This window comes from Nicotiana sylvestris, chromosome 5 (assembly GCF_000393655.2).
Source record: "Nicotiana sylvestris chromosome 5, ASM39365v2, whole genome shotgun sequence".
In the NCBI taxonomy this organism is placed as follows: Eukaryota; Viridiplantae; Streptophyta; class Magnoliopsida; order Solanales; family Solanaceae; genus Nicotiana; species Nicotiana sylvestris.
This window is the reverse complement of record NC_091061.1, coordinates 29,735,320-29,753,728: the sequence shown is the minus strand read 5'-3', so window position 1 is coordinate 29,753,728 and position 18,409 is coordinate 29,735,320. Positions and strand designations below refer to the sequence as shown.

General features: G+C 40.5%; 2 protein-coding genes across 2 annotated transcripts; both read left to right on the top strand.

Annotated features, from left to right (window-relative positions):
- Positions 1–10,686: 10,686 nt before the first annotated feature.
- Positions 10,687–14,455, top strand: LOC138868440 (uncharacterized). Its single transcript, XM_070145994.1, has 6 exons — positions 10,687–11,423; positions 11,605–12,294; positions 12,526–12,676; positions 12,758–12,994; positions 13,295–13,852; positions 14,141–14,455. The coding sequence occupies exons 1-6, from the start codon at positions 10,687–10,689 to the stop codon at positions 14,453–14,455; spliced, it is 2,688 nt and encodes an 895-aa protein (XP_070002095.1).
- A 9-nt stretch (positions 14,456–14,464) lies between these two features.
- Positions 14,465–15,064, top strand: LOC138868439 (uncharacterized). Its single transcript, XM_070145993.1, has 2 exons — positions 14,465–14,797; positions 14,912–15,064. The coding sequence occupies exons 1-2, from the start codon at positions 14,465–14,467 to the stop codon at positions 15,062–15,064; spliced, it is 486 nt and encodes a 161-aa protein (XP_070002094.1).
- Positions 15,065–18,409: the final 3,345 nt, after the last annotated feature.

Below are 18,409 nucleotides of genomic sequence, written 5' to 3'. Positions count from 1 at the left end.
AACTTTTTTTTTTTTTTTTGTGGAGATGAATTGAAATCAAGAGTTCAGTTTTGAATATTCAATTTTTTTCAATACTTGTATTGCAAATGTTTGTCTCCTCGCTCTAAAGTGTAGCTACAACTACTTTTTTTTCCTCCTTTTTTCTTGGTTCTTCCTTCTGATTGGGTCATTATTGTTAGTTTTGAAATTTAACGGTTCCTAATATCTTCTCCTCTCATTTTTTCATCTTTTTTCCCCTTTGTATTCTTCAGCTAATTTTGAAGTTTAGGGATTAAAATTTTCCTTTTCGCTTGTCGGGTTATGTCATGTCCAGATTGGAGAAATTTGAGTTCGATATTAAAGTCACCAGATAATTTTTCTTCATTTCATATTTTTGGGTGGTAGAATTGTGATAGATATAAATCGACTATTTGTGCCTCTTTTGGTGCTGACCATGAGCCTATAGACATGTAATTTTTGACTCACGCATTAGAATCACCTCTAATAGTCCTAGCACGTTTAGGATATTTATTAAAATTTATTTCTATAGGATTTTACTTTATTATTAAAATTAATTCTATTTTTTTTAGCACAAGAAATTGAAAAATACAAAAATAGTTTCATGTTTTATTTTATTCTATTTAGTTTAGGTTATTAATATTTTTATGGCCATATATTTTTATTTTTACCATGATTCTCACTTTTATTTTGAATATAATAATTTATATATAAAAATAATATATAAAATATAGTTTCATAGTATGATATATTTTACTTTAATTAGTCATAATTAATTTTAAATCCTTTTTGTAAAGAAAAGGGTTTAAGTTTTCTTAATTGGTAGATTTAAAAGGGTTAAAGTCCCAAATTATAGGCCCAATTCGGATGTTAAAGAGGCCCAAATCAGGGCAGCCCAATCCCATAACCCTTTCGACCCAGCCAACCCAATCTCCTGACCCACGAAATCCACCGACCCGACCCGCCCCGTTTTTAATTTTTAATCTCAGTCATTCATCCCTTTTGATCCAACGACCGTGATTAATCCCCACACCCCCAAATATAAACCCAATATTTCCCAAAAAACCCTAATCCTAAACCCAAGAGACCATCAGCCGCATCTCTTCTGCAAGACCATCGCTGCCCGTTTCCAACTTGCCCAAACTCGCCGAAATCGGGCGAGTTCACCTTCAGCGAGTCCCTTGGTCCCTCCCTCTTCTCTCCTTCTTCCACGTCACTCATTCCGTACAAATCTCATCATTTCAATTCGATTCACGCGAATTTCTTCTTTTATTTCTTTTGTTTAAACACAAATCCGAAGCCCTTGAATAAATTTGGGAGAAATGGGAACCGTTGGATGAAGATTTTTGTCCAAAGTCTCCATTTTTTTTATTTTTGTTTGGGAAAGGGGGATTTTCGGATTTGATTTTGGGGTCCCGCATGATTTCTTGTTGAGGAAGAAGAAGCTTCTAGGATCCCTATATATATGGATCCTAGAGGTCCGTCGACTTCTCGAGAGGTTTTTGTTCGTGGTTCCTGCTGCTGCTGTGTCGCTTGTTCATTTCAAAACTTTATTGGAAAGTCATCTTGTAATTGTTTACAAATAGAACCAATCAAAAGCTTTCGGCATTCAGGTTTATCTTCTTACATTCTCTTTCATTTTGGTGTCGATTCAAAGTTTGATAAGAGCCTAGTTAGTTTGCAATAGGTTTAAGAGTCCGTTTAGCCGCGACTGAGTTGGAGTTGACATTCTGTTCTACTTTGATATACATCATGTTTCTGTTGTGAAGTTAAGTTCGTTAATGACTTAGCTCGATCTTTCTAAGTTTCTGAAATTTGTTTGTTCATGTGACTTATCGATCAGTGATGCACTTCCTTCGCAAATTTAACTAGTGTCTTGCATGCTGGTTTGAAATTGAGGTTGAGGAAGAAGGAATACGTGGATTAGTCTTGTTTAAACTTACTTTGATATTTCAATTGACACGTTTAGTTTCATCTTCAAGCTAGTGTCCATGTTTCAAAAACCATGTATCAAAAACGTAGTTGAATAGTTCTGCTTGTTTAGTTGAGTTGCAACTTGAAACGAGTTATGAGATTATCTTTGAGGTTTTCTGCCTATTGTCAGTTCGGTTAGCTTAGTCTAATTTTCTGTTATTTAGAAATGTTACAAGTCCTTGCTAAAGCCAAGTTGATCAGATTGTTTCAATAATATCATAGTGATGGCATTTGAAAACCATAGTGAATGATCAAACCTTCCATGAAAAGTGAATTGTTTATCCTAGTGTGGAATGTGAAATGGATTTTCGTTAGTTTTGGTTGAGTGAAAGACAGTCCTCTGTTTGGCCGCAGTCGCACCGACTCCAATGCTATTTTCTTGGTAACGGTTAAGCCCTCATTCAATTCTACTCACTTGAGCAACTGTTAATTCTAAACTGTCATCCTAGTTGCCCGCTCGTTTTTGACGATTGGGAATATCCCTGTTAGTTTCGTATCCATGTTTCACGCACCGCGTTACTTGTAGGTTTGGAGTTGTTCACATTTATGTTCAATTGGTTTCCCCTATCTCGATGTGAATATGCTTAATCTCATGATAAGTCTGTCTTGTTCTCATGTCATTTTGACAGATGTTTGGTTTTTTTCCTAAGCTAGTTGCCTAAAGGCTTAATCCCCATAAACTTATCTAGTTTGTTTCCAAGATGTAAACATGAGTTGTCATTGATTCTGTTGGTGATTTTCATTGAGATTTTTGGGAGCTTCCTCTAAACTCTTTTCGCTTGGTTGTCATATGTTTTCTCCCAAGTCTAGCTTTGTTCGAAACTTCATTGCCAGCTTTTTGGTTTTGTTTCTTTCCCACTCCCCTTTCATTCTCGCTGTCTAACTGCTAAGGAAATAGCCTGCCTTTTCTGTGTTCATTTATTGTTCGAAATTGTCTCCTGCTGGTTTCCCTCTGATTTTTACGCGTAGTGTGGTTGAATTATTGGGTTCTTTTCTTGTTTTGACATTTGCTTCCACGTGCTCTAAGTTGAATATTCACCACTCATGCTTTAGTTAGTTTTAACTGTTCTCATCAGGCATAGCAATTCGTCCTAAATTTGCAATATTTATGTTGATGATTTTGAACCATGAATTGGGTGTTTACTGCTTGTGTCTTATCTTGGGCATGTGAAATGTGAACTGCTAGAATTGATGGGAGCAGCAGATAGTTTGATGGGATTTAGATGGCTCTTATCATACTTTGATCCGTCATTTTTATTAGTCTCGTATTCTTTTGTATTCCTGATACTTTGTTTGGACATTCTTAAATGATTGTTGGGCTGTGGGAATGGGGAGAGGCCGAAGCCCAGTAGCAACTGATTTAACTCTATGCTTTGGTTATCGGGCTCGGTCTAATAATAAAAAGAGAAGTTGAAAAAGGAATGTTCATGATTTAGAATTCTCTTCTGCCTTATCTAGTCTTTTTTTCACTGTTTATTTAATTACATTATCCGCTAGGAGCGTGCTCAGGCCGACCACATTTAGGTAGGCAAGCTTTAGGACTTTTGTTAATTTTGAGGCGAGAGGTCGTTCCCTTAGTTAAATTTATCCGAAAAATGCCCCGAAGAACTTGTATATATTTTATTCCGGGGAATGCCCGTAGTACTTCTATTTGGAGGCCAAAAGTAGTGCTTGCAGTATTTTATTTTTCTTTTTCTTTTTATTTTATTAGGTTGGGACGACCTCGAGCCTTTTTGTGTGTTTATTTTTCTGTGTTTGTTTTACCTCAATTCAAATATTCTAAAAGCCGACTAGATCAAGTGTGCAACCGTACTAGTTACGGGACTTGGGGAGTGCCTAACACCTTCTCCCCGAGTCAAATGAACCCCCTTACCCAAATCTCTGGTGCAGACTTAGTTTTGAAGTCCGAGTGTTTTAAAAGGAAGAAATTATTTTTAGAAAAACGGTGACCTGACACACCGAAATCAAATGTCAGGTGGCGACTCTGAGTAATTTCCTTTTGAACACACAATTTTGTCACTTTTTAATTAAAAACTCTTTTCAAACTTTACTAAATCTTTTTATTTATTTAAGAGGGTTGGTGAGTTTGTAAAAAGGGGTGTGACATCTCTGGCGACTCTGCTGGGGAATTGCGGGTTTGAGCTAGTACTTGATTTTATTGGCTTTTAGAATATTTGGTTGAGGTTTTTATGTTTTTTCATTAGCTTTACTTAATTTTTATTATGTTTTTATATTTTGTTATTTGCTAGTTGTTTATGTATTTACAGTTTTTGCTTTATGTATTTACTGCTTTATAACTGTCATCATATGCATTACCCGGTCAATTCTTTCTGCAACAAGTCTCGGAGTACGCATCGCGTACGCGAACTCTTCGTTGAGTCACCCTTATTTTAGGAGGGGGCCGTCGGACGTATGGAGTGGGTGGAAAGCTTGAGCAGCACCATCGACCATACGCTCCCCGAATTGCCTTGTTAGTGAACCCCAAACTTAGGTTAGCCTTTAGGTCATTTTTATTTGCATTATGTCATTTAGACCTAGTAGGGCTCGGTCTCAGGTTTTGTGTCCCTTTGTAGGAAGCCTGTCCAAATTTTGTCTAAATGGGCCCGTGACCCAAAATGACATTTAATCATCCTATGTGCTAAATATTGCATCTTTAAGGGTAAAAATGTCATTTGGTTGACCGATGTCTTGGAAAGAAGGGTGAAAAATGAAGCAAGTAGGGCCTACTCGCATCTTTCTTTCATAGTTTTCCAAAAATCAAAAAAAAAAAATTGATTGAAAATGAAAAATCCAAAAAAGATTTTATACTCTCCCATTATTTTTCAAAAATTCAAAAAAAGAAAGAAAAAGAAAATCCAAAAAGATTTTACATTTTTCCATTATTTTCCAAAAAATCCAAAATAAAAAGAGAAAAAGAAAATCCAAAAAGATTTTACATTTTTCATCATTTTCCAAAAATTCAAAAAAATGAAAAAGAAAATCCAAAAGTTTTACATTTTTCGTCATTTTTCGAGAAGACAAAAAATATAGTTTTTTTCAAATTAGTTGCATCTTCCCGAACTACGTGAACCTGATTCTCGTCTTCCGGGGCGGGATACGTAGGCAACCCACATAGGGTACGGTCTTCCTAGTAGGTCCTAGGTTCTTGGCTTCCGGGGTCGTAGCCAAATCTTGCATGTATAGCCATATTTGGCCACATCGGCCGCTTTTGCAAAAATAGGAGTATTTTTCTCAAAGTAGTTTGTTATCTCCTGTCTTAAAGCCCTGAGTCTACAATAAAGTTTCCTCTCAATTCTAGGGTTCATTCCTGTCAAATTTGCATGTCTAGCCACTTTTGTCCACATCGGCCATTCTTGCAAAATAGGGTTATTTTCGCAAAGGTCGTTACCCATGTCCTAGGATCTTGAGTTTCAACTCGGTGTCATATCACTTTAAGGTCCATTCATGTCGTGTTTGCGTCCCTAGCCACATTTGGCCATATCGGCCATTTTTGCAAACAAAAGGTCAATTTCCGCAAAGTAATTTTTAAGGCCATGATCGTTGGGATGTTGGAGTCATGTAAGCTTTAAATGGAGTATTTTTTATACATTAGAGGTCAACTTTGTCAAGTTTGCACTGATAGTCACTTTCAGCCACTTAGGCCAATCTGCAAAATATAGCCTAATTGTGTCTTGCATTTGTCCACTTGGAAATGTTGTTGTGTCATGTAGTGTCCCGAGTCGCTAACCATGTTCTCTTCATTCAGGTATGGACCCGCTGATTCGATCCAAAGTGCTGATGGTAGTAAAGATTCTCAAGAAATTGATCAAGTGGTGGAAAATGTTTTCATTGTTAGAGCAGCATGAGTTAATGCAGAAATTGGGCACCCTAACTTCCCTTCTTGATACCACACCTCGCCCAGACTTAGTGGAGGCGATGCTGACTTATTGGGATCCGCAAAATTTGATTTTCAGATTTGGAGAGTGTGAGATGACTCCTACCTTGGCGGAAATGTCTGGTCTCACTCGTTTAAGCTATATAGGCAAGGACATGATACTTCCCCGAGACCACTCTAGGACAAGATTCCTCAGCGACCTGGGCCTGAAAGATAATAAGCATTTAAAATGTCTCGAGCAGTCCTGGATATCCTTGGATTATTTGTTTGCTAGATTTGGACCACAGGATAATTTTAACGTCTTTTGGGATGAGTTCTGCACAACCAAGGCAAAGTGGCAAAGACGTCGCCTCGAAGCTTTCAGCCTTGCTTCGTTGGGATTATTGGTTTTTCCATTAGATGATAGGCACATTAGCACTCTTCTGCAGTAAGTGGTAATGTCACTATTTCATGAGAAGCAACGCAAAACCGTTACCATTGTGCCGATGATCTTAGCAGAGTTGTACTGAGCCCTGAGTGAGGTTAGGGGAGGTGTCAGATATTTTGAGGGAAGTAACCTTTTGGTACAACTGTGGATGATGGAACATTTGCACACCGCTTCCTTACTTTGTCCCATCGACCGTGCCTTGAGGGATCGGGTGGTATGCATCGAACGTAAGATGAAATCTCCTAAGTTTACATACCCAGTAGGCATCACGGCTTGGATTGAGTTCCTTGGTTTGAGGACAAATGGGAATATTTTGTGGGCTTACCTTTGGCTACCTTTGGATGATATCTTGGTAGGGTACCTCATGCAGCCTTTCCTGATGCTGATAGGACTCAAGTGTGTCAGGCCGTACACTCCCGTTAGGGTAATGCGGCAGTTGGGCAGAAGACAAGAGGAGCCTCCAACTTTGAATCTTCGGAGGCACATCATGAATTTTAGCAAAAAGGCGGCTGACGAAATCAAGTATGTGCAATACTGGAACAATGCAAAGAGGATGAAGAAAAATACATTAGTAGAGGACGTTGGCAGGCCCGAGTGTACTCAGAAGTACTTGATTTGGTTACAGTCCGTCCCACCCGGGGTCAACACCCCATTGCCAGCACAACTTAGGGGTCGGGCAGTTCAAACAGATGATTTTGAGGAGGCATCGGACCAAGATCCCTGGGATAAGCTTGAGTTGATAAAGTCTCAGTTAGCGGGTTTGGCATCAAACATGGAGCAACATGACCAGTATTTGTTTAGGGTCGGCCTTCAGGATGGTGGGGGGCACACGCCAGGGCCTTTATTCCCAGCATCAGTGTTTCTTTACGAGGCATGTTACAGAGTTCGAGCATGACGGACAGCCCAGGACTATCCCAGTCAGGCCCGTCGCATTCAGGAGCAGCTTGAGGAGTCATTCTATTTAGGTGTTTTGAGATTGTCTTATGTTATCTTTTACTTTCGCGTCTTGTCTAGGAGTACTGAGCCCTTTAGGTAGTGGCAGAGTCCGCCATAGTGTAGTCGAGTCTGTCATGTCTTTCATTATCGTACTTCTCTTTGTATTTTAATATCGAAAAGTTTTAAACGAAAAATTCCAAAAAAGCTTTTCTTTTTTAGTTTATTTTCCATCACTTTTCCAAAACTACGCTTGGTCTGATTCATGAGGGACATGATACGTAGGCAACCTACATCGGGTTCGATCAAATCATTTTTGGTTCAAAAAAAAAGAGGAGATAAAAGAGGAAAAGGTGATAAGAGGTGTTGGAAAAGAAAGAGCAGGAAGGATCGAAATGAGCAAATCGGGATGATGCCTTATGACCCTGCGACCCTCAAAGCCATTTTAGAACCATTAATCATTGCTAGGTGCATTGCACGTAATGTGATATTATTATTTGATAAATGTTCTAACGCTAACATGGTAGTTTTGTGTTGTTGTCCTCTGTTATCTTTATTTAATTTCAGGATGGTGGTTAGTTTGTTGGCATCCTGGCAAGTCATCCATACAACACCCGATCAAAGTGTCAAACAGTCATGACTAGCAAGGAAACAGACACTGGAGTTGTAGACCCACCAAGGGAGATTGTTGAGTCGGAATCAGAATTGCAAGAGGAGGTCCGGAGGTTGAAGCACCAGATGGTGGAAATGTATCAGGCCTGGATTAAGGGACACCCTCTACCCTCGTTCCCTACCAACTACACAGAAAGCCCTGCTTCCATTCCACCACTCTCTCAATCCCAGTTGCCCAATACCATTGATCTTTCCCCCACAACACGCACCTGGCTTTACCCCTTACCACAACTACCCCAGCACTTCGGCCCAAACTTTTCATGCTCCATCGGGCAAAGCAACCTCGTACCCTGCTCCGACATGTGCTCCTATTTTTGTATCCCCTCCACAAGCTACCCTCCACCGATCCTCTAGTGAGCCCGCATTCCCCGCTCCAGATGCCCACTACTATGCACCGGAGCCCACCTTCAAAGTCCCAGATCCTTACTCTTAACACTCCCCAATTTGAGCCTCATGTTGAAACTGACAAACCACCCAAGAACACAGAGCAAGAAGAATGTTTAGGAAGGTACAGAGTCTGGAGCAATCATTGAGAAATATGCAAGGGTTGGGAAACCAGGTGAGTGTGGCCTATAAGGATTTGTGTTTGTTCCCCAATGTCCAACTGCCTGCCGGGTTCAAGATGACCAAGTTTGACTTGTATGACGGCCATGGGGATCTTGTAGCTCATCTGAGGGGTTATTGCAGTAAAATTAGAGGCACCGGGGGAAAAGACGAATTACTAATGGCATACTTCAGCCAAAGTCTGAGTGGGGCAACTTTAGAATGGTACACCTGCCAGGATGCTAGCGGGTGGTACACCTGGGATGATATGGCTCAGGCCTTCGCCCGACACTTTCAGTATAATATAGACATTGTTCCAGACCGCCTATCTCTGACCAAGGTGAAAAAGAAACCCAGTGAAAGCTTTAGAGAATATGGGTTTCGATGGAGGGAGCAAGCTGCACGAGTCAATCCTCCGATGGAAGAAGACGAGATGGTTAAATACTTTCTTCAAGCCCTAGAGCCCACTTACTATGGCCACTTGATCTCAGCCATTGGTAAGTCTTTCAATAATGTGGTGAAGATGGGAGAAATGGTGGAAGAGGGGCTCAAGTCGAGTAAGATCATGAGCTATTCTGCTATAAAAGCAACCACCCAGGCAATCCAGAGTGGTACCGGAAGTTTGCTAGGCAAGAAAAAGAAGGAAGATGTCGCTATGGTTATCTCCGGATCATGGCATGGCCAGAGGGGTTCACCTCATCAATACACCCATCCTCGACCCCGACCTCAAACCTACGCCCAAACTCCATATAATCCACCTCAACATTACTTTTCCCCGCAAAACCCCCAATACTCAGCCAGGCCATCCCAATACCTTGTTCACCATGCACAGTCATATGCTCAACCCCCTTTTTACCCCCAATGGCGTGCTCCAGCTCTACAAAATACCTATCCACCCCCACAACCCTACCAAAACCCCAATGGTTCAAATTTTCGATCAAGGCCAGAGTATAGAAGAGAGAGGTAGCAGCGTAAACAAACTTTTACCTCGCTTGGAGAGTTCTATGCTAGTATGTTTCAAAGGTTAAGACAGTTGGACGACTTGAGGCTGATTGAGTCAAAGATACCAAATCCTCCTCCAAAGAACCTCGATTATTCCCTAAGGTGCGCCTATTGTTCTGATGCTCCAGGGCATGACATAGAGAAGTGCTGGCATTTGAAAAGGGCAATCCAGGAGCTCATTGATACAAACCAAATTGTAGTCCAAAGCCCAGACACGCCAAACATCAACCAAAACCCTTTGCCAGCCCATGAAGAGACACATATGATTGAAATAGTTCACAAGGATGGGGAGCCCAAGAAGTCTTCTAAGTCCATCATGATGATTCAGGCCAGTGAAAGTAATTTGGTTAAAACTCCAGACTCTACCAAAACAAAGCCCTTGACAATTGAAGGGGCGACAGAAAAGCCGAGCTCGCTCAAGTTGAAACCACCAGTGTTGGTCGTAAAAGGGCTATCAAAAGATGTTGGGGAAAGTCCGGAAAGTTCAAAAGTGGTAGTACTAGGGATTCCAAGTAAGTCTGTCATAGTTGTGAAGGAGGCTCCTATTACCCCTATCATCATTAAACCAGTAACCCAGCTGCCAGTGGTGGATGCCAAAGTTGTTCCGTGGAATTATAAACAAGTAATAGTGACATACAAAGGAAAAGAAATAGTGGAAGAAGTTAATGAAACTGGAGGATTGACTCATTCTGGGAGATGTTTCACCCCAGAAGAATTAAGGAAAGCCAAGCCATTTAAGCCAAATGCCAGTAAAGAAATCGGTCACCGAGGAAGAGGCTGAGGAGTTCCTGAAAAAGATGAAGTGCAGGATTATTCCATTGTGGAGCAGTTAAGGAAAACACCAGCTCATATTTCTCTTGTCTTTGTTGATACATTCAGATGAACATCGCAATGTCTTGATGAAGATTTTGAATGAGGCACATGTTCCTGATAAGATCACAATGAACCACTTGGAAAAGATAGCTGACAAGATCTTCGAAGCAAATAGGATCACTTTCTCGGACGATAAACTTCCTATGGAGGGTACAGAACACAACCGAGCTCTTTATCTCATAGTTAAGTGTGAAGGTTCTGTTATCTCAAGGGTTTTAGTTGATAATAGCCTAGTGCGAATATTTGTCCCCTGTCTACTCTGCAAAAACTGAAGATTGGCACCAAAAGAATCCACTTGAACAGTGTGTGTGTTTGAGGATTTGATGGGGGAGGTAAAGATTCTGTTGGAGATATAATGCTCGAATTGTCGATACGGCCTGTTGAGTTTACCATGGAATTCCAAGTGTTAGATGTGGCTGTCTCCTACAATCTATTATTGGGCAGGCCCTGGATACATGCTGCTAAGGTAGTCCCGTCTTCTCTGCACCAAATGGTGAAGTTTGAATGGGACAGGCAGGAAATAGTTGTGCACGGTGACGAGGACTTGTCAGCTTGTAATGATACAATTGTTCCGTTCATCGAAGCTGAAGATGATAAGGGACCTTGGGTCTATCAAAATTTTGAAACAGTTTCTGTTGAGAAAATTCCTGAAGGAAAATGCATTCCGGGTCCTACGCTATCCTCCGCGTCCGTCATGGTTGCGAATGAAATGTTGAAGAATGGTTTTGTGCCGACCAAGGGTTTGGGTTCATCCCTGCAGGGTATTGTGCATCCAGTGCATCCCAGTGGGAATCCTGGTACGTTTGGTTTGGGATTCATGCCCACAGAGAAGGATGTGAAAAGGGTTAAAAATCTGAAACAGAAAGTATGGTCGCTCCCTAAGCCCGTCCCACACATCTCTAAGTCTTTTGTCAAGCCAGGGGACGAAAAACCTCCAACCTCCTCAACCCCAAAACCTGTGGTCGATGTTGATGAAGAGCTGATCAAGAGGTTCCAAAGTCTGTTCGAAGAGGTCAATATGGTAGAAGTTGGTGAAGGCTCTAGTAAAGCAGATGTGCAGCTTGTTAGCCCAAACGTGAAGCTTAGCAATTGGGAAGCTACTCCTCTTCCCACCAGGAAGGAGTTTTGGTAGTTTGTTTTGTTTTCCTTTCTGTTATCTGGGTTATTCCGGGGTTGTAATCCAGATTTTTAGTTTTTGCTTGTTTTGATGTTCAAACCCTTCTATTTTTTTATGTTTCAATGAAATGCAATTTTCCGTTTTCTGTTATTCTTAATAGTGTTTTATTTTGTTCTTTTTTCTTTTGTATAGTTCCTTTTATGCTAGTTGCAGTGACATGACATGCATGAAGAATTTTCAGCCGAATTTTAAAATCCAATCTAATCCTGAAATAGCAATCCAAGAAGTAGAATATGATGAAGAAGTAGCATTTGAGGAAATCAGTAAAGAGCTAAAACAATTTGAAGAAAAACCAAAGCCTAATTTGAGTGAAACTGAAGCAATCAATTTAAGGGACCAGGATGATGTTAGGGAAACCAAGATAAGTGTACATTTAGAACCGCAAGTTAAGGATGACATAATCAAAACATTGTTTGAGTACAAAGATGTCTTTGCATGGTCATATGACGATATGCCGGGCCTGAGCACTGATCTGGTAGTTCATAAATTGCCAACTGATCCATCATTCCCTTCTGTTAAGCAAAAGTTGCGAAAGTTCAAGATTGATATGAGTGTGAAGATCAAAGAAGAAATCACAAAGCATCTTACTACAAAGGTCATTCAGGTCACTCGATATCCCACTTGGTTAGCCAATATTGTGCCAGTACCAAAAAAAGATGATAAGACCAGGGTATGTGTTGATTACCGTGATCTTAACAAAGCAAGCCCAAATGATGATTTTCCATTGCTGAACATTCACATTCTGATCGATAATTATGCCAAGCATGAGATTAGGTCTTTTGTAGATTGTTACGCGGGATATCACCAGATCTTGATGGATGAGTAAGATGCAGAAAAGACAGCGTTCATCAAGCCATGGGGGACATATTGCTACTGGGTAATGCCATTCGGTCTGAAGAATGTTGGGGCAACATATATGAGGGCGATGACCTCCATATTTCACGACATGATACACAAGGAGATTGAGGTTTATGTAGATGATGTGATCATAAAGTCAAAGAAGTAGTCTGACCATGTTAGGGACTTGAGGAAGTTTTTCCAAAGGCTCCGCAGGTACAACCTCAAGTTCAATCCAGCAAAATGTGCATTTGGTGTTCCCTCTGGGAAATTGCTGGGATTCGTGGTCAGTAGACACGGTATTGAGTTGGATCCGTCGAAGATCAAAGCCATTCAAGATTTACCGCCGCCAAAGAACAAAACAGAGGTGATGAGCCTACTTGGAAGGCTAAATTACATCAGCAGGTTTATTGCTCAACTCACGACAACCTGTGAGCCCATCTTTAAGCTGCTGAAGAAGAATGTTGCAGTCAAGTGGACTGACGAGTGTCAAGAAGTATTTGATAAGATCAAGAGGTACCTGTCGAATCCACTTGTGCTAGTCCCACCAGAGCCTGGAAGACCTTTAATTCTCTATTTTACAGTCTTGGGTAATTCTTTTGGCTGTGTATTAGGTCAACATGACGTCACAGGAAAGAAGGAGCAAGCAATCTATTATCTCAGTAAGAGGTTCACTCCCTATGAGGTTAAGTACACTCTACTTGAGAGGAAATGTTGCGCCTTGACTTGGGTGGCGCAAAAGTTGAAGCATTATCTGTCGTCCTATACTACTTACCTCATTTCTCGCATGGATCCTCTAAAGTATATTTTTCAGAAGCCTATGCCCACGGGAAGACTTGCAAAGTGGCAGATTTTACTTACAGAATTTGACATCATCTATGTGACTCGGACCGCGATGAAAGCCCAAGCCTTGGCCAACCACTTGGCCGAGAATCTGGTGGATGATGAATATGAGCCACTGAAGACTTATTTTCCTGATGAATAGGTCATGTGTGTCGACGAGGTTGACCATGATGTAAAGCCAGGTTGGAAACTTTTCTTTGATGGAGCTGCTAACATGAAAGGGGTCGGAATAGGGGTTGTACTTATCTGTGAAACAGGGCAACACTACCCTGTAACAGCCCAGCTTCGATTTTATTGCACCGATAACATGGCTGGGTATGAAACATGCATTCTAGGTTTGAGGTTATCTATAGACATGGGAGTCCAGGAAATACTTGTTTTGGGAGATTCAGATTTGTTGGTTCACCAGATTCAAGGAGAATGGGAGACTCGAGATTTGAAGCTCATACTGTACCGACAGTGCCTGCATGATGTTTGTCAACGATTCAGGTCGGTTGAATTTAGACATATTCCCAGGATTCATAATGAGATTGCTGATGCCTTGGCTACTCTGGCGTCAATGTTACATCATTCAGACAAGGCTTATGTCGACCCCGTGCATATCCAAGTTCATGATCAACATGCTTATTGTAATGTGGTGGAAGAGGAAATCGATGGCGAACCTTGTTTCCATGATATCAAGGAATACATCAGGTCAGGGGTATATCCAACACATGCTACAGGTGACCAAAAGAGAACCATTTGACGTCTGGCTAGTGGATTTTTCTTGAGTGGAGGAATCTTGTACAAGAGGACTCCAGATTTAGGACTGCTGAGGTGCATATATGCTAAAGAAGCTTCAACTATCATGGCCGAAGTGCATTCTGGAGTTTGCGGGCCACATATGAACGGGTATGTTTTGGCAAAGAAGATACTTCAAGCAGGTTATTATTGGCTCACCATAGAACGAGATTGTATCAGTTTTGTCCGCAAGTGTCATCAATGCCAGGTATATGGTGATTTGCTTCATTCTCCCCCATCTGAGTTACACACAATGTCTGCACCTTGGCCCTTTGTTGCTTGGGGCATGGATGTTATTGGACAAATTGAGCCGGCAGCGTCAAACGAGCATAGGTTTATTCTGGTGGCCATTGATTACTTTACCAAGTGGGTTGAAGCTGTAACTTTCAAGTTCGTGACCAAGAAGGCAGTGGTGGATTTTGTTCATTCAAATATAATTTGTTGGTTCGGAATTCCCAAGGTGATCATCACAGACAATGCTGCTATTCTCAACAGTCATTTGATGAAAGAGGTATACCAATAGTTCAAGATCATGCATCGGAACTCCACTCCGTATCGCCCCAAGGCAAATGGAGCTGTTGAGGCTGCCAACAAGAACATAAAGAAGATACTTCGTAAGATGGTTCAAGGTTCTAGGCAGTGGCATGAAAAGTTGCCTTTTGCATTACTGGGTTATCTCACTACTGTTCGCACTTCAATAGGTTCAACTCCTTATCTGCTGGTATATGGAACTGAGGTAGTTATACCTGCGGAAGTTGAGATTCCATCCCTTCGGATCATTGCAGAAGTTGAAATTGATGATAATGAGTGGGTCAAAACCCGGCTCGAGCAGTTAAGTTTGATTGATGAGAAAATATTGGCTGCAGTATGTCATGGTCAATTGTATCAGAAGAGAATGACAAGAGCATACAACAAAAAGGTGCGTCCCCGGAAATTCGAAGTGGGCCAGATGGTATTGAAGCGCATCCTTCCTCATCAGGCGGAAGCTAAAGGCAAGTTCGCCCCGAACTGGCAGAGGCTGTTCGTTGTGACAAAAGTGTTGCCCAATGGTGCTTTGTATTTAACAGACATAGAAGGCAAATATGTAGATATGACTATCAATTCTGATGCAGTTAAGAGGTACTATGTATGATTTCTTGGCTTACCTTCAGTTGTACTTTGTACTTGGCATGTTCGAAGTTGAAATGACGAAGGCATTTTGTTCCGCTACCCAAACACTTTCATCCTTTGCTACCCCTTTTGAGCCTTATTTATTTTCTTTCACACCCCTCTTTTAGAATCAGTAGCAGAAGAAAAAAAAGAAGGAAAAAGAAAAAAAAAGAAAAAGAAAAAGAAAGAAAAAAAAAGAAAAAAGAATGAAGAGAAAAAAAGAAGAAAAAAGAAAAAAGAAAAGAAAAGCAACAAAAACAAATAATTTCCTTTTGAACTACGTCCGACCTGATTCCTTTTAAGGATATGCAGGCAGCCTCACGGTTCGGTCCTATCAAAATAAAAATAAAAATTCCCCAAATCTAAAGAAATTGGGGCAGAAATTTTGGTTTTGAAAAGATCTGAATCCAAAAGTTGTAATTTTGACCCTTTTTTCATTTTAAATTAGTTTGAGACTTCATGCCACCATTTCTTTCTGACCCTGTCCAAAAGCCTACATTACGGTCCAAAGAAAGACCTTCCGATCAATCTTTGAGGATGCCAGGTCAAGTGAGATAGAGGTATGATTTACATCATGGGTAACACTTTGTTCATGGGCACAAAGGAAAAATGAATAAAATGAGAGAGTCTTACCAGTAAAAACCCTCACGGGCACCATAAGGCGATGGTGAACTGAGAGAAAATTTAAAATGAGAGAGTCTTATTGATGAAAACCATCATGGGCACCATAAGGCGATGATAAGTGGTGAGATGAACAAATGAGAGAGGCTTGTTTGTGAAAACTCTTTAGGGCACTACAAGTCGAATGAGGCTCGTGACTTTACAGAGAAATTGGATAAGTGAAAGACCAGTTTTAAAGTATGAAGACATGACATGAACTGAAAATATGATTGGTTGGATGGATTAGGCTGATCAGTCTGAAATGCATGTCATGATCATTGGAGCTGGCTGCTTCCCTCAAATAAGTCTTCTTTTTTCTCATTCTTCTTCATATAGTCATCTGTGTTCAAAATTTTCCTGTGTTCCTTTTGTCAAAAATCATTTCACTTTACTCTTTGAGTCTATCTTTATGAGTCTCTTTCGAGTTAGCCCTTGTTGAACAAGCAGGAAAGGATTTCAAAGCCTACTACCAGCTTCTAAATTGCACAAAGCGGAGTTCAGCCAGACACATCACAATTGACTTGATTTAGAATAAGCAGTATGGTGATAACTGAGGTTTAGGCAATCAAGTGAATCTTGAATTTTGAGAAAATAAAAGGATTCAACAACTTTCAAATGAAAACACAATGCAACAAGTGAGTGTGAGAGATTCAGGCCATGCAGAGGTTTTGTGGTCCAGTTCCAATCAAAAGGTCAAACTACTCCTTGCTAGCCCGAAGCAGCTAATCAGAATGAAGCATGGTAGTGGCGGAAGCATACGCTCAGCAATGATGCCAAAAACTAAACACCACGTTTTCAAGCTAACAAGATTTTATTTGTCTGAAATAGGGGCAAGAAAATTTTTTAATCCACAAGGATCTCCCATGGAAAAGCATGGTTCAGGGAGCAAGATATTATGTTCAGGATCCTCCAAGATGAGAGCATGGCTCATGTAAGTTTATTCTCAGTTCTTAGGACCCTCCTGGATAATGAGATTTAATTTTAAAAGTTTTCAGGACTCTCCTGAATAATGAGATTTAATTTAAAAGTTTTCAGGACCCTCATGGATAATGAGATTTAATTTTAAAAATTTTCAAGACTCTCCTGAATAATGAGATTTAATTTAAAAGTTCTCAGAACCCTCTTGGATAATGGGATTTTATTTTAAGAGTTTTCAGGATCCTCCTGAATAATAGGATTTAATTTAAAAGCTTTCAGGACCTTCCTGGATAATGTGATTTAATTTAAAAGTTCTCAGGACTCTCCTGAATAATGGAATTTAATTTAAAATTTTCAGGACCTTCTTGGATAATGAGATTTAGTTTTAAAGCTTTCAGGACCCTCCTGGATAATGGGATTTAATTTAAAGTTTTCAGGACCCTCCGGATATTGGGATTTAGTTTTAAGTTTTAGCGTAAGTTCTCCCTTTAGAAAATATAATTTAGCTTTAAAGTTATCACTCTTAAGATGAGATTTAATTTGAAGTTTTCAGGGCCCTCCTGGATAATGAGATTTAGCTTTTAAATTCTTAGAGCTCTGTAGGTAACATGATCCGATTAACACTCACAAATATGCCCAGATCCCAAACTGGGGCAGAAAAATTTCTTTTATTTTGTCTGTTTTGTTAGAATATCAGGCGTCCACCTGGATAACAAGGGAATACAGTTCAAGTTTTAGCAATCAGGTGCCCACCTGGATAACGAGGGAATATAATTTCAAGTTTTAGCAATCAGGCACCCACCTGGATAATGAGGGAATGCAGTTGCAAGTTTTAGCAATCAGGCGCCCACCTAGATAACAATGGAATACAGTTTCAAGTTTTGGAAATCAGGCGCCCACCTGGATAACGAGGGAATACATTCAAGTTTTTGGTAATCAGTCCACCTGGATAACGAGGGAATACAGTTTCAAGTTTTAGCAATCAGCCGTCCACCTGGATAACGAGGGAATACAGTGCCTGGATAATGAGGGAATACAATTCAAGTTTTAGCAATCAGGCGCCCACCTGGATAACGAGGGAATACAGTTCAAGTTTTAGCAATTAGGCGCCCACCTGGATAATTAGGGAATACAGTTCATGTTTTAGCAATCAGGCGCCCACCTAGATAACGAGGGAATACAGTTCAAGTTTTAGTAATCAGGCGCCCACCTTGATAACAAGGGAATGCAGTTTCAAGTTTTAGCAATCAGGCGCCCACCTGGATAACGAGGGAATACATTCAAGTTTTTGGTAATCAGGCGCCCACCTGGATAACGAGGGAATACAGTTTCAAGTTTTAGCAATCAGGCGCCCACCTGGATAACGAGGGAATGCAGTTTCAACTTTTAGCAATCAGGCGCCCACCTAGATAACGAGGGAATACAGTTCAAGTTTTGGTAATCAGGCACCCACCTGGATAACGAGGGAATACAATTCAATTGTTGGTAATTAGGCGCCCACCTGGGTATCGAGGGAATACAATTCAGGTTTTGGAAATCAGGCGCCCACCTAGAGAACGAGAGAATTCATTTCAGAATTACTTTCAATTCGCAAATTCAAGAAGCATCAGGAGCCCGCCTGAAGGACAGGGTCCACTTTTCAGTCCCATGTTGAAGATCAAATAGAGATTCAAGGAAGATTCAAGACAAGAAGTAGATATGGTTTTATATTTTCTTTTACTTCTGCTGTAATTTTTCCTTTTATTTTTGA